The sequence below is a fragment of the Thunnus thynnus genome, chromosome 4 (assembly GCF_963924715.1).
Source record: "Thunnus thynnus chromosome 4, fThuThy2.1, whole genome shotgun sequence".
NCBI classification, from domain to species: Eukaryota; Metazoa; Chordata; class Actinopteri; order Scombriformes; family Scombridae; genus Thunnus; species Thunnus thynnus.
This window is the reverse complement of record NC_089520.1, coordinates 34,769,599-34,784,182: the sequence shown is the minus strand read 5'-3', so window position 1 is coordinate 34,784,182 and position 14,584 is coordinate 34,769,599. Positions and strand designations below refer to the sequence as shown.

The 14,584-nt window shown below is 41.4% G+C and overlaps 1 protein-coding gene across 1 annotated transcript; it reads left to right on the top strand.

The window, feature by feature from the left end:
* Nucleotides 1-13,470, top strand: LOC137182159 (serine/threonine-protein kinase 35-like). The gene is made up of 3 exons (XM_067588468.1): nt 1-652; nt 2,179-2,920; nt 9,938-13,470. The coding sequence occupies exons 1-2, from the start codon at nt 160-162 to the stop codon at nt 2,895-2,897; spliced, it is 1,212 nt and encodes a 403-aa protein (XP_067444569.1). The 5' UTR covers nt 1-159; the 3' UTR covers nt 2,898-2,920; nt 9,938-13,470.
* Nucleotides 13,471-14,584: the final 1,114 nt, after the last annotated feature.

Sequence of the window (14,584 nt, the reverse complement as noted above, 5' to 3'; positions counted from 1 at the left end):
TTGTAGTGAGTTCTTGCTCTTGCTTTAGGTTCCCCTCCTCCCTCCCTGCTGAGCGGAGCGGTTTTCTTTCCTGGTTTTGTACATTCAAGAGCGTGAAGAACCGCAAGGACAACATGTGGACATATTTTTATATAGTGTTTTACTCGTGAAGGGTTCACGATGGATACAGGTGGTGGCGACAGCTGTCGGAGACGCACGAGGAACACGCGAGCCTGCAGCAGACAACAGACTAGGGCGCGAGCTGACGAGTCCAGTGTGCTGCGGTGTCTGAGCGTGGGAAACACGGGAGAGGACCATGACATGGAGGAGGACATTGGCCTCTTCAAGCAGGACAACCTGGAGCGGAGGGTCATGGCCCCCCGCTACAGCCTGCTGCGGGAGGTGGGAAGGGGCACCTACGGCGTGGTGTACGAGGCGGTGGCCCGGAGGTCCGGTGCTAAAGTTGCCGTGAAGAAACTAAGATGCGACGCGCCGGAAAACGTGGAACTCGCACTGCAGGAGTTCTGGGCGCTGGCGAGTCTGGAGAAGCGGCACCAAAATGTGGTCCAGCTGGAGGAATGTGTGCTGCAGAGGAACGGTATGGCCCAGAAGATGAGCCATGGGAACAAGAGGTCCAAACAGTACCTGCGTCTGGTGGAGACGTCACTAAAAGGTGAGGCTCGTTCAGGTCTCAAACCTTAGCTGTTTGAGCTGAGTCACTTTGAGATAAGAGTGAAGTAAGTGCTGCCTTTTTGTTAAAGCCGAATTAAAAATCAACTCTTAACACGTCTTAAACAGTTTTGTTGGAGCAAGGAGTTACTTATTCACCCCATATAATCAGTCTAACGTTAAATTGCAAGGTTGATGAATGCAGTTTTGAGTTCGTGTACAAATCAACAGCAGTCAGCAGTTTTGAGTTGTGGTTCCTCACATTTAGACGCTGATTTACTGTATGTGGTCACGCAGAGACCCCGTTTCAAATATTTGGCCATTAGAGCCGATCAGTTCAGTTTCGATGAGTCAACACTGATTATTTGAGTTGAATAACCCAGATGAGATGGTTCAATCTAGCTGGTTTAGCTTTTCTGTCTTGACAATGTCGTGTTGACCTGCAGCTAGGTTTCAGTGGCCTAAAAGAAATATGAATGCGTGTAATGTTTAGTTTGTAGTGTTAGCTTTAACCTTATGAAATGTCCTTTCTAGTAGAGTTGTTGTGGTCGCCATGACACAGACTCACTGGGGGATGGGTAGATTTTGTAAGGGAGCTCCCGAGGCTCAGACTCTCTAAAATGGAGTCTGCTGTGTTGGCTGTATTTACAGAGGAATTTGGCACATTCCAATGACAATTGTTACACTTTTTTCCAAATTGACCACATCAGCAGTTTTTGCTTTTGTCTTCATGTGCTGTGCTGGTTTCCAGGTGCTAATCTACTGCAGATTTTGTGGTCTCTATGCTAAAACACATTATTGTCATATTGTGAAAGGCAGAATGATATATTTCAACTATCACACCAAACCATCAATGATTTCTTACCACTAATCAGTGTTCAGATGTGTGTAGTTATACCTCACTGGCAGCAGGGATATTTGGTCATGTTAAAGTTATTTGAAATGTACATTTCTGTCAATGATTTGTATGGAGTTAACAGTATAAATGGACATTCTATAATGGATAGGTCTCTCAATTTTTCATTTACTTTTTGCTTACAGTAGTTAATTGATGATGTATTTTTAACTCTACTGGTCATTCTGACACATTGTTCTTGCTGGATATCAATAGTACATGCCAAAGCATGTTAGAGATGCTTTGAACTGGTTTCACCAAGGCTCAGCTCTTGTGCAATTTAGGTAAATACCACCCACATGCAGCCTTTTTAAGAAACGCCCTGATAGGCAAAGGTAGTATGCATCCAATGAGATTGGAGTAGAAACATCAACAGCACATTCACTGGGTTGTGATTTTGAAATTTTAATCAGTATAGCCTCACATACATATAGATTGCATGAAATGGCCATAAAACTACATCTAATAAACCAGCTGGTGTCCTAATGTCTTTTCTCAGTGACATGTTCAAAATCATTAATAAGATGTATTTTGGTCCTGGTGAAAAGTATATTTTCATATTTCCCTATGCTCCTTCTTGAAGTATTGTGTATTATTACATCACTGTGTGAATGACTGGTGTGGGTCTGTTGCAGGTGAGAGAGTGCTCAGTCCTCCAGAGGAGCCTTGTTACCTCTGGTTCGTCATGGAGTTCTGTGAAGGCGGTGACCTCAACCAGTTCATCCTGTCTCGGCGGCCCGACCCGCAAACGAACAACAGCTTTATGCTCCAGCTGACCAGCGCCGTTGCTTTCCTGCACGAAAACAACATTGTCCACAGGGACCTCAAACCTGACAACATTCTCATCTCAGAGAAGTCGGGGGCTCCTGTCCTCAAGGTGGCAGACTTTGGCCTGAGTAAAGTTTGCGCTGGTTTAGGAAACACCAGCGAGGGCAAAGAAGGCGAGGACAAGAACAAAAATGTCAACGTCAACAAGTTTTGGTTGTCGTCGGCGTGTGGCTCAGATTTCTTCATGGCTCCCGAGGTGTGGGAGGGTCACTACACAGCTAAGGCTGACATATTTGCCCTTGGGATCATCATTTGGGCCATGTTGGAGAGAATTACTTTCATTGACGCTGAGTCTAAGCGCGAGCTGCTGGGAACATATGTGAGACAAGGGACGGACATTGTGCCGGTGGGTGAGGCACTGCTAGAGAATCCAAAGATGGTTCTGAACATCCCACAGAAACGCAGGTCATGCATGTCTGACGGAGTGAGGAAGCTGCTGCAGGACATGCTCGCCGTCAACCCTCAGGACCGGCCCGACGCTTTTGAGCTGCAGGCCAGAATGGACCAGGTCATGTGTGCTGCATGACCCTCAACCAGGTTGTTATACAGGTAGTTATGACTTTATCTTCATATAATCACCCCATGACTGCTGTCATCTTTTTAATGTGCTGTCTGTCATGTTTATGAAACACAGTAGCTCCAGTTCTATCTGCCAGCACTGTATGTGAATATAGGGTGCTGTTCACACTGCAGCTGACAGTAGGGCTGAGCGATTAATCAAATTTTATTTTCAATTATTATTTTGGCTTCCAGTGATTATGGAAACAAGATAATGGAGATAAAGTGATAATTGTGCCGCATTCCGTTTCACAGTGATGCTCTGGTTTTGTCTTGTGTTATAAATCCAGCACATTGTGTGTCAGAGCAGCCAGACAGCACAGTGACAGACAGGAAGAGCAGAGCTCTTCCTCACAGCATGAATGTGTCTGAATTTAACAGTCAAATGCTGAGTGCTGGAAACAGACTTATTTAGACATCTACAGACTTTGTTTTGCTGATAAGCTGATTAGAAACCTGGTTACACTTACACATGGCAGAGAAATGGGTGTTCTCCAGGTAGTAAATCTACCTGTGGAAACCTGGTTTCTCTAATCCCAAACTTCCATCACAGAAAGCAGCTTTCTCCTTCATATGACAGTTAAGAAATCAACTTTCTGGAGAAAACTGACTGTATCCTGCTTACTCAGGTGCATGTAAACACACTGCAGGATAATACAAAGTACCATGATGAATGATCATTTTATTATTGATCACTCTCCGCACAACATGCATCTTAACAATCACTACAATAATATGATCTCAATTATTGTGGCTTCATTTATTTTAATTTATTATTTTTATAGATTGAATATATGTTTAGTAGTGTTTAGTAGGTTGTAGAAGTGCACTACAACGTTTTTATGTATTATTATATTATATTTTTCCTAAAGGAGCTACACTCCTCTTGTAACAGTAGCTTTCATGTAGATGTCCTTTGAAGAATGAAGGGAGGATTCTGAGATTTGATGCACTAGTCAATGACTCAAAACAACTCTACGATAACGTAGGCTGTTATTAAAATCATTAGCAGCTCACTGATATTAATGGTCGTGGGAAATTTTAGCAGCGGCGCTCATAATACTGAATGAACAAAGGGGAATTTTTAAAAAAGTTCAGTAAATGCAAGATGTTTCCAAAGTCAATGAGTAATCGTGTTAACTAATCACAATCTCAATATTGACCAAAACAATCATGATTATAATTTTTGCCATAATGGAGCAGCTCTAGCTGACCGTGTCCATCTCCTATGTGACATAAATGCTGTCTCATCAAAAAGCAAAGCTACTTGGAGTCACTTTCAAATGATGTGAAACACATGTAGTCATTGTCCACCATTGGAATCTGAAGCCTGCGACTTAGAGTGAATATAGAATGTACTAGAGTAGGAGTGCTTTGAAGAACGTAAATTAGATGAATTCAAAGTCAGCCCTCATCTTTTACTTCCTGTAGAAATTCAATACCAAGAAGAATATAACTGAGACAACAAAACCTCTTTACTTCAGTAACATGTATATTAGTAAGACTAGCTTCATTCTCCTGAGACATTTTCAATCATTTGGGAGCCACAACAACTCAGATTAGCTAGTGTAACTAAAATACTAATAGTGAGGAATTTGTACTCCTGCACCATCGAGAGCGTCCTCACAGGGAACATCCCTGCCTGGTACGGAAACAGCACTGAACACGACCATAAGACCCTGGAAAACATGGTTTGTTTGACTGAACATACAATAGGTGGTGCCTAAGGGATATTTACACCAGGCGCTGCAAGAATAAGGCTGAGAGAATCATTAAAGATCCCAAACGCCTGAATAACGGCCTTTTCTCTGTGCTGCGGTTGGGAAGAAGGTACCAGATACACCAGACTCATGAAGAGCTTCTACCCTCAGGCCACAAGGATCCTAAATGAGGTTACTGCTTAAGACTCTGAAGATCTGAATCTGTTTTTTGATTCAGGTCATGTTAATATTGCTATGTCATCACCTCTGGAACTCCAGATAAACTGTCAAAATACATGAGAATACATATGTGAGTAAACTGGCAGGTTAGCATCCTACTGTTTCAAGTCCACAACATCCACTGCAGTGAGTGAGTCCCTTAACATTATATAGGTGATATGTGCAATGTAAAACTTGTCCAACTCCGCCACTCTGGCCAGTGAAATAGAAGATGTATAAATAGCTGCAGTAATGTGGGTAAAACCTGCATATGTGGTTGACCTGGACACATAAACACACCGACATCCGACCTTTCTCTGTGACCCTCCTCCCCACTTTGGTTGAACACTGGTCAGACACTGAATGTAACTGACATAAAAGCGTCATGCGTGAACAGAACTGGCCTAACAATAAAAAAAAACTGGAGAGAGAGAGTAGAAGAGGATGAACAAAGTGGCGGAACCTCTTGCTTTTCGTTCCGGTGCCCGTGTTAACGGGTTAGAGCAACCACGCAGCGCATCATCCAGAGATTCAGCGACTCCCCTATTTTTTCTCATTTGAGGAACTTGGTGTCTCTTGGAGTGGTGACAGCAGGGTTCAAAGTGATGGAATAATCAATATAATCAATTTTTAAAAAAAAGCCGTCCTTTGTGAGGAGTGTATGTGGCTGACACTGAAGTAGCCCCCAGCCAGACCCCACCATGACTGTCACCTCACATATTATTCATTTTGCACAATTGAGCACATGCTTCTCAACTTTTTTTCTGTCTGAACTAAAAAATAAATGAAATGAATAATGAAATGATATGAAACATTCTATTATTGATGGCCATTATGCTCGGGTAGAGGTAGGCTGTGTGGCCCAGGCGTAAGGAATCATCTTTGTATGATGGCTTGAGTGACAGTCTGTTCAGGCCAATACTCTGATGGCTGTCAGTCAGGTGCAGTAAACGACACATGCAGTGTGAGGTGTTGTGACATGTTCCAGTTCCACGGGGGTGAATAGTAAATATGAAAGAGCAAGGGTAGGTGAGCTGTGTGTGTCCGGCCCAGGGCACATATTTAGAAACTGCTGTGGCCGTGCTGTCTTAAGTTTGTGCTGGAGCTAACCAGGACACCTCTTATGCAACTAAAGCCCCAGCCACCCCTGGCCCCTAGGGCACAGATCCATCAACACACAGATGCCTGTGTTTCAAAGAGGCTGAGTGAGCATTTACTGGCTCCGCCTGTTGTTTTGCACATAGATAGTTCACGTTAGCGCATATGAACTGCTTGTCGATTAACTAAACTTACCATTTTTTCATTGTTCTTTTCTGTATGAAAGACATTGTGCCATACATCTTTGCCTTTGTTTGTTCTTCCGTCATGTGCCTTGCTGTAGGGGGATGGGGAGGAGTGCATATTATGTGAGCAGGGCGGGGTTAGGAGAGAAGAAAGCCACTGGCAGCAAACATCCCAGCTGACCTTCCCTCTCCTGCTCTGCTTTCTGCCTGTCAGTCTGCTGCACCCCCCCCACCACCCCCCCATTCATCTTTTTCTCCATCCCCCAGTCAGCTCCCTGCACGTTCACCAAACACTCAAACTACATATTTGTCTGGTAATGCTAATAAAAGAGGTAGTCACACTTTCACCAAAAAATGAAACACGTCACATGGCAAAAGTGTCATAGAACAAGGGGTGACACCATAATTGTTTCAATGTGAGATAATGATGCATATTTTCAGACATTCATGGCAGAAAAAGTTAGTAAAGAATGACAAAAAAAAGAAGTGGAGAGTGAAGTTGAAACCCTGCTTACTTTCTCACCTATGCACAGCTGGCCTATCACAGCATGAAGTGGGTGTGGATGTTGGTCGGGTCGTCTGTTTCTGAAAGTCACAGAAATTGTTGGACAAAGTCCCCCAATTCTGACAATGGCAAGGTGTGGGTGGGAGGGGATTTCCGAAGCTATTGGACCACTCAACAAACAGCACTGATTGAGTGTACTGACGCCTTGAGTGAAGTTTTTTTTATGGTTCAGTGCTAAAGACTGCCTTATTTAACATTTTCTATCTGTTTTGTTGCCTTTACTGGACAGTTGATAGTATACGTTTAACCCACTCATCTACCAGCACGCCCCTCCTTCTTTACATTATAAAGAGCAGTGTATTAAACATTCAGATTATGTCACCAGGCTTCCAATTTTTTTTTGCCAATGTGTCAGTTACATGCGGTTGTGAGTAACAAATGGCTGAAATGAAACTATTAGCTGTTGTCTGGTTAGTGTGCTCTCTGCAGACTGTGCCACAGATTGTTCTTTTTTAGAGTAAGAAGCATTCTTAAAACAAAACCTGCCAAATATTCATTGATTTCAGCTTCTCCAACCAAAAAAATGTTGTGCTTTATTCTATTTTTATCATTGTTAGCTGAATCTCTTTGGGTCCTGGATTGTTGGTCAGACAAAACAAGACATTTGAAGATGTCGCCTTGGACTCTGGAGGAAAAACTGTGATGGACATGTTTCATTATTTTCTGATATTTTATAGACTAAGCAATCAATCAAAGAATTGAACCTATAATCGACAAATGAATGAAAAGAATCACTAGTTGCAGCCCTAAAAGGATGGAACGTACTCTTCTAAAGAACAAGATTCTAATGCGCTGAGTTATAGCACAAGTTCTCCATTGTATTGGACTGGTGACAGAAGTCTCATCAACAGACATGTCAGAACTCTAAGCACATACAACTGAAATTAAATCGCGTGTGTAAATACCTAAGTGGAAAATGTGTTTGTGATTTGCATGAGTTAAAGCTGTAAATATTAGTTTTATTAGATTATTAGATTTTTTTTAGTACTTCAAGCATTACTGTCAAAAGGAAAAAAAGAGAGAAATCCTCCTTCCAAAACATGACTGAATATTGAAGCTGTGTATCATAATGCAGCATCAGTAGTCCAGAGCATGTTGACGTGATTCGAACCCAATAGCCTTGTCGCCATCAACAGTGTTCTCCTCCAGACACACGAATCTGTCAGTTAAATTCCAGTGCTATAAAAGTGACAAGTCAGCACTGTCCATTAAAACATGTTGTCTTTGTGCTGCAGTATTAAGCTCCAAATCCCCGCTTGAAGCTCTTTTTAAATCCGTTATGTAACAGAGTACGTGAGGAAAATCTATGACAGCATAGCCAGAGCACAAACTGTATCTGTGACTGGCAAACCAAGCGACTGCACATCTCAAAAACAAACCAAGCCTCTTCACATGGTAGTGCAGGTTCTGTCAGAATGAACAAAGGACTGTCTGTGCTGCAGGATGCACCGGAGGCTGCAGCTCCTCTCTGCTGAACAATGGCTGAGGATAATCCTCAACACAACGCTTTACCAAATGACATGTAGTCAGACATATAAACAAGCTCTGGACCTCCCAGTCTATTTGAAAGTGTCTGTGGCCCCGGAGTCAGCTGCCCTGTCAGGGTGATTGACAGCAGGCCTGTGACCTCAGTAAAAAAACCTCCTGATGCTCTGTCCCCCCCCACAGCTCAGGCTTCAGTTACACCATGCTGCACGAGTGAATGACGGCACTGCTTTTTATCATTTCGGCTTTCCTCACTGTAGCGTCTGTTTACAGGATCTGTATTCAGCTGTTCTTTTCTCTATCCTCTAACATGCAACAAAATCAGAAAGGTGTCTGTGCTGCTCTGTTGATCCCGTGTCTCCCTGCATGCAGTTAACTGTGACCGCCTGTTAGCTTGTGTGTGTGTGTGTGTGAGCAGCAGGGAGGGCACACTGCAGTGGGCACTGCTGTAAAAGAGTCAGACATCATTTGCTGCAGCAGCGTGGCATTGCTGCACTGACTCAGCACATCTCTGCGTTTTAAAGGCTGCTGCAAATTTCACATCCCGACTGCTGTGCAGTAAGATTCAGTGGTTCAAATAAGGCTGGTAGAATGTTATTGAAGTCTCTGCATCTGTTTATTATGCCACACACAAACGGTTTTCAGGCTGTGTAAAGCAGATGGCTGTTAGGTGAAATCCTCCAGGGCTCCTTTAGTGTCTTCTCAAGGAAAACACAGTTTGTTTGTTATAGAGCTGCTGACAGATGTTCCGCTAGAAAATAAAGATCTATCAGGGGAGCAGCACTGTAGTATTTGAGCTTAAAGTCCCCTTCCACTCCAACATGTGGTGTTCTTCTGGTCCCTTCAGTTGGATGTTGTTCTCTGTGCAGAATGATGTATGTGCAGAGTTTGTCTTGCAGAAAGTGGAACGTTTCTCTGTGCTCACCTTAAATCTCAGTTTAAGACGTGTTTCTACAAGCGTGATTTGTGACATCACGACTAGTTTGGATCCAATCGTGGTCCAGTATTCACGTTACACAAGTGTGATGTGGAAACTTGAAGCCTCCAGTGTACAAACACTGAGAATGGACTTTACAGTGAAGTAGGAGACATGTTGTGTCCAGCAGGACAACTTGAAATGAAGAATATTTACATATTTATTGATTCTGGATTTTTCACTGAGAGAGAAGGAGAAGTTATTTTCAGGATTTTAATGAGGTAATTGAACTTTTTTTTTGTGGCAAAATAAAATAAGACACAAATTGTTATGTCTTATAACATGTCTGGAGTGGATCTTTTAAATGATTGATCATCCAAATAGTTGCTGATTAATTTTGTCAGAAGGCTACTCGATTGTATAACTCATAGTTTGATTTCTAAAGTATTAATTATATTTTCATTGCAATCTTTACATCAGATTTCACATGGACATTTTGGGCTGAAGTTAGTGTTTGAGGAAGCTCTGCCCAGTACGACCAGCTTGTCTTATTGACACAAGCTGTTTGCAGACGACAGACAGTATGTTTACAGGCACACAAGAAAGGTTATGTTCAGTAGTTGCTGTTGATCTGTGTATACTGTACATGTAGCGCCTCACTAATCCGATTTCTGTCATTCTTATTGTAACTACATTAGTGACGCAAGGTGCTGAAACCCTCCAGCCCCGAGCTTCCTCCTCTTGAGGGTTCCTACATGTGTAGTCAAACTTTAGTAATATCAGTTTGTGCCTGCTGCTGTCACTTGTAATGACTGTTGAATCTCCTCTGTTTCCCTGTAGATACGTGTGGTTCCCTGGTGCTGCTACATCAGAGAGAGTCTCCCTGTTTTTAATCTGAAGACTGTGAAGATAAAGGAGAAGCACGGAAAGCAGTTACTCCTGCAGTTTGGATGCTGAAATGGGATTTTAGTTTTTTTTTTTTGAACTTGTTTACAGTGAGGTCACCTGCCAATGGTGACAGAGAATGTTTGTCTTGCCCTGATTATTGTAACAAAGCGAGAAACCTTACATCTGCTGCTGTTAGCGGGGAAGCTTGATTAAAACTGACGTAGCCACACCTCCATCAAAGAATAGAGGTCTGGAGAAATTCCTATCAGAAAACACAAAGACACCACGCGGAACGAGGGACAGCGTTGTTGATTGGCTCCAAATTGGAATCTGTCTTCTTGTCGTGAGCTTATCTGTAGCTCTAGTTTGTTTTGTGTGTGTTCACAATTCCACGTGTCCTGCACTTTGATAATATTTAATGAAACACTGTGACATCAGATACACACTCCTACTGGAGTCATCTCGCTTCATGTGATTTGAGTTTCTGCTATTTTGTCCAAAATCTCAGTGAAGTCTGGTCCTTTTTAGATGTTTTCCTGTGCTGACAGTTGGGCTTGCATCCCACATGCTTACCTGTCCTGTGTTGGTGTATCTCCTGTCCATAGTGTGTTTCAGCAGAGCTCCAGTGAGCATCAGTGCCATGTGTTACCCCCAGTGAGTCTTGACCAGTCAGACAGAAATCAGCGTCACTGCCCCTTTTTCTGTCGTTGGGTTTACATTTCTCCAGACATCTGTTAGTTTACACTGAGGTACGCTACATAACAGTCATGGTTAGTCATCAGGAGTGGGTGATGTGTAAAAAAAAATCCTCCGTCATGGCATATGTAATGTCATACTGTCATATCAGTATATATGGTGATACAGTGCATTAGCCAAAAAACAGTTTCAACTGAATTTCTGGAATTTCTGTGTCACCATATATATTGATATCACAATCCTATATATTCAATATTGTTGTGAAGTAGTCCTGCTCATTGATTCACAGCATCACCCACAACATGCTGACACAACCAGATCTTTTAAAGGGACAATTACCTCGGTATGAACGGTAGAGCAGAATCATCTCACAGTAAAAAAACGGTCGTCTTCGCCTGTTAGTCACTGGATATTTCTAGATATTTTTAGCCTGGGTTTTGTTCCCCTGTTTTTACTGTCATACTGTGATCATTTTTTTTCATCAGTCTGTCAGCCTGCAGGCAGCGCTGCTCTTCAGTCCATAGGGATCAATGGAAACTCAGTCGCACCGCAAATCAATCCAGACCTCCCCTTTCCACACTGTGGCACCTTTTTTTTTTTTTATTTCCACATTTCCAAGGTTTACATCAGTGTTGCAAGCAGTTTGTCCGGATCACCGTAACACAGTCAGCAGAGCAGGTTTCACTGAACATGTAGTGGCTGAGTGATTTCAGTTCATCGTTGGACCTGCTCATGGATCTGTTGGATGTCATTTTTATTTGTTGGCATGAATGCAAAAGCTGGGACAGCAAAGCCCACCCTCCCTCCCCAACAGTCTTTACAAACAGAAATGTGAAATGTGAAAACAGCTCTGTTCATTAATACTGATTGGAAAAGCGAAGATGTGTTTAAAAAAAAAGCATAAACATGTCCCAAATTAGACACTCATCATAGAGTGAATGTTTTGATATGGATTATATCTGGAGACATAGAAGCTTTTAAACTGAAGTTTTTTGGCATGCCCTACGTTATTTTGCCCTACGTCCTTGCCTTTGACTAGAAACTGTGTGTTGAAAGCAGATTTATTTGATTATCTGTCATTTAAACTAGACTTCATGGTCAGTGTGCACCTTTCATTTCCACTCTAGTCTAATTCTTTATACCTTTGGTGCCTTGAAATCGCTAGTCAGATAAGATTTGGCTCAAGATTAGCTGGTGTATTTTTCTTTGATTTGGCACTCCCAATATGTTGTTCAGGGTGTATGGTCTTGATGATTTAGTGTCTTCAGTATTTAAAATGTAATTATGGATTTAATTTGCCCCCCAAGACGAAAATGTTTTCCAAAATTCCCACATGGTAATTTGAAATAATTTACATTATTTTACTGTTTTATTTTGTTTTACATATTTAAAGGGAACTGCGGATCTCCTGTTTGAACAGACGCCATTCATGTTCAAGGAGCGATTCTGTGATTATTCCATAATGTTTAGGACGCATTAGAGGTTATAAACTGTTAATCAGATTTATTTCTTCTTGGGGAATGATCGCCCTAAATGTAAGTGTTGTTTAAATTAATGGCAGGCCTTTGAGAGTTGTTATTGTGCCTGTGATCAAAATCAGAATGTGGAAGTGAAGAAGCATTTTTGAACATTTGTAGAATGAATGAAAAGCAGCTGAATATTTTGACCCAGTTGATATTTTTGCCCCGGAACCAAAGATTGGAAGACTGCAGAATCTGAATGAGAGGTTGTGCTGGAGTCTGTCACATGTTTTGCTGAAGTGAAACCCTGAATAACTCAGAAGAATCCTTTTTTCTTTTTTGATTGTACTACCTCGTGTTTCTGCACATTTTCTTTACTGAGCCATTGTTTAGGTTTTTTTTCCAACAAACACATTCCTCAGTTAGAGACAAAACCTGGCAGATTTCAAAGCTTTTAATTTCAAGTCATCACAGTATTTGTTGGGTGTGTACAGGTTTCCTTTTTGTGATAATGTGTTTAAAAAGTGTTGGATTGTAAATGCATCGCAGGGGTTCAGATTAAGTGACATTGCTCTTGACTTCTGTCAGTCACTTAATAGTTTCTGTTTTACAGATGCATTGTGAGATATGCGTTTACAACGATACAGATGTTTACACACCTTTAGCTCCACACAGGTCATGATGTACTTGGTTAATTTCTTCAACTTCTGTGAATAATGTACCTCAATTCCCAACTTTTGTTTCACTAATGTATGAATATTTTATTGCGCAGGGTAGAAATGATAATCTTGAGCTGGAGATGAGCTAATGGTGGAGTAGAGCTTGAGATGAACAGCTTACACAGATTTTTATTCTTAAGATTTTATTCTGATTTCTGAGGAATTGTTATTTTACTTTAATGTAGAGGAATGTATGTCATCAATATCAAAAGAGATTGAAGCAAACCCTTAAAATGTTTCCCTCCATGTCCATGTAGCTGCCTCTGGATAGTTTCCTTTGGTGTTGGGGACACTGGTATCCACCTGTTTGGGGATGTTTGTTCATAATGTAGCTGTTAATGTGTGCAGGAACACCATGTTTGACTAAACGCTATTTTACATGCAACACTCTTCTATGCAACTTTGCCTCCCTCATCCTGACAGGAGCTGTACTCGTTGGACTGGATGTTGTTGCGTTCAGGTGGATGTATGACCCTTTATTTCAATATATTTTCAGTCCTTGGTTGTACATGTTACTAAAGCCATTTGCTTGAATGAAAACATGTTTTTTTTATTGCTGACTTTGTACATATCAGAGCTCTGTTTCAATAAAGGTTGGAAATACCTCAAATCTGTGTGTTGTTGAGTTTGAATTCTTGAAGGATAAGTTCACAGTTTTTCAAGTGTGTGTTAAACCAACAGTCAGGTGTCCATATGAACAGTGAAAGAGGTTTTCCTCGCTGTAATCATTCCTCCTGTTCATACTGGATATTAAAAGATCCTTCAAATGTGCTTTCAATGTAAGTGATGGAGACCAAAATCCACAGTGTATCCACACAGTCATTTAAAAGTTGATGTGAAGCTTATATGAGGCTTCATCAGTATGAGTTAGTCATATCAAGTGAATATCTGCCACGTTTACAGTCTTTAGCATCAAATTCCCTCTTTGTGTTTCCTCAGACAGTGTTTCCCTGTTGAGCTGCAGTGGAAGTATAGTAACAAAAAGAGGAACTTTGGCACTAAAAAGACTAACGTTGAAAATTATCTACTTGATTTGATTCATTTGGATGGCTGGACCCATTTCAATGTTCATTTGGGCTCCTGACTGTTGTTTTAAGACACACTTGAAAAATTGTGAACCTATCCTTTAAAATTTTTCACCATGCTAACAGGGATGGCAATGATGGTTTATCAGTCCACCATTTAGATCCAGATTGAAATATCTTGACAACTAAATGGATTGTGATGAAATTTTGTACAGAATTTGGTGGTCCTTAGATACTGTAATCTCACCACGGCACTTTTCTCCAGCACCACCACAAGACCAACATTTTAGTTCTTAATAGAAAGGTCTCAACAACTATTGGATGAATTTTTTGTGAAATTTGGTTCACACACTCATGGTCCCCAGAGGATGAACTGTAATTACTTGGATCTCCTGACTTTTCATCTAGCTCCATCATCTGGTTAAAATTTCTTTTTGGCAATTATGACCATAATACCTTGCTAATTATGTTAGCATGCTAAACCAACATGATGAACATTCCTGCTAAACATCAGCATGGTAGCATTATCACTGTGAGCATGTGAGCCTGCTGATATTAGCATTTAGCTCACAGCCTCACAGAGCTGCTAGCATGACTGTAGACTTTTAGTCTTGTTATGACAGTGACTGAAGTGTGTAGGAGGCAAAGAAAGGAATTCAATACAGAAGTGAAGACATGAACATTTTTCCATGGCGGTTG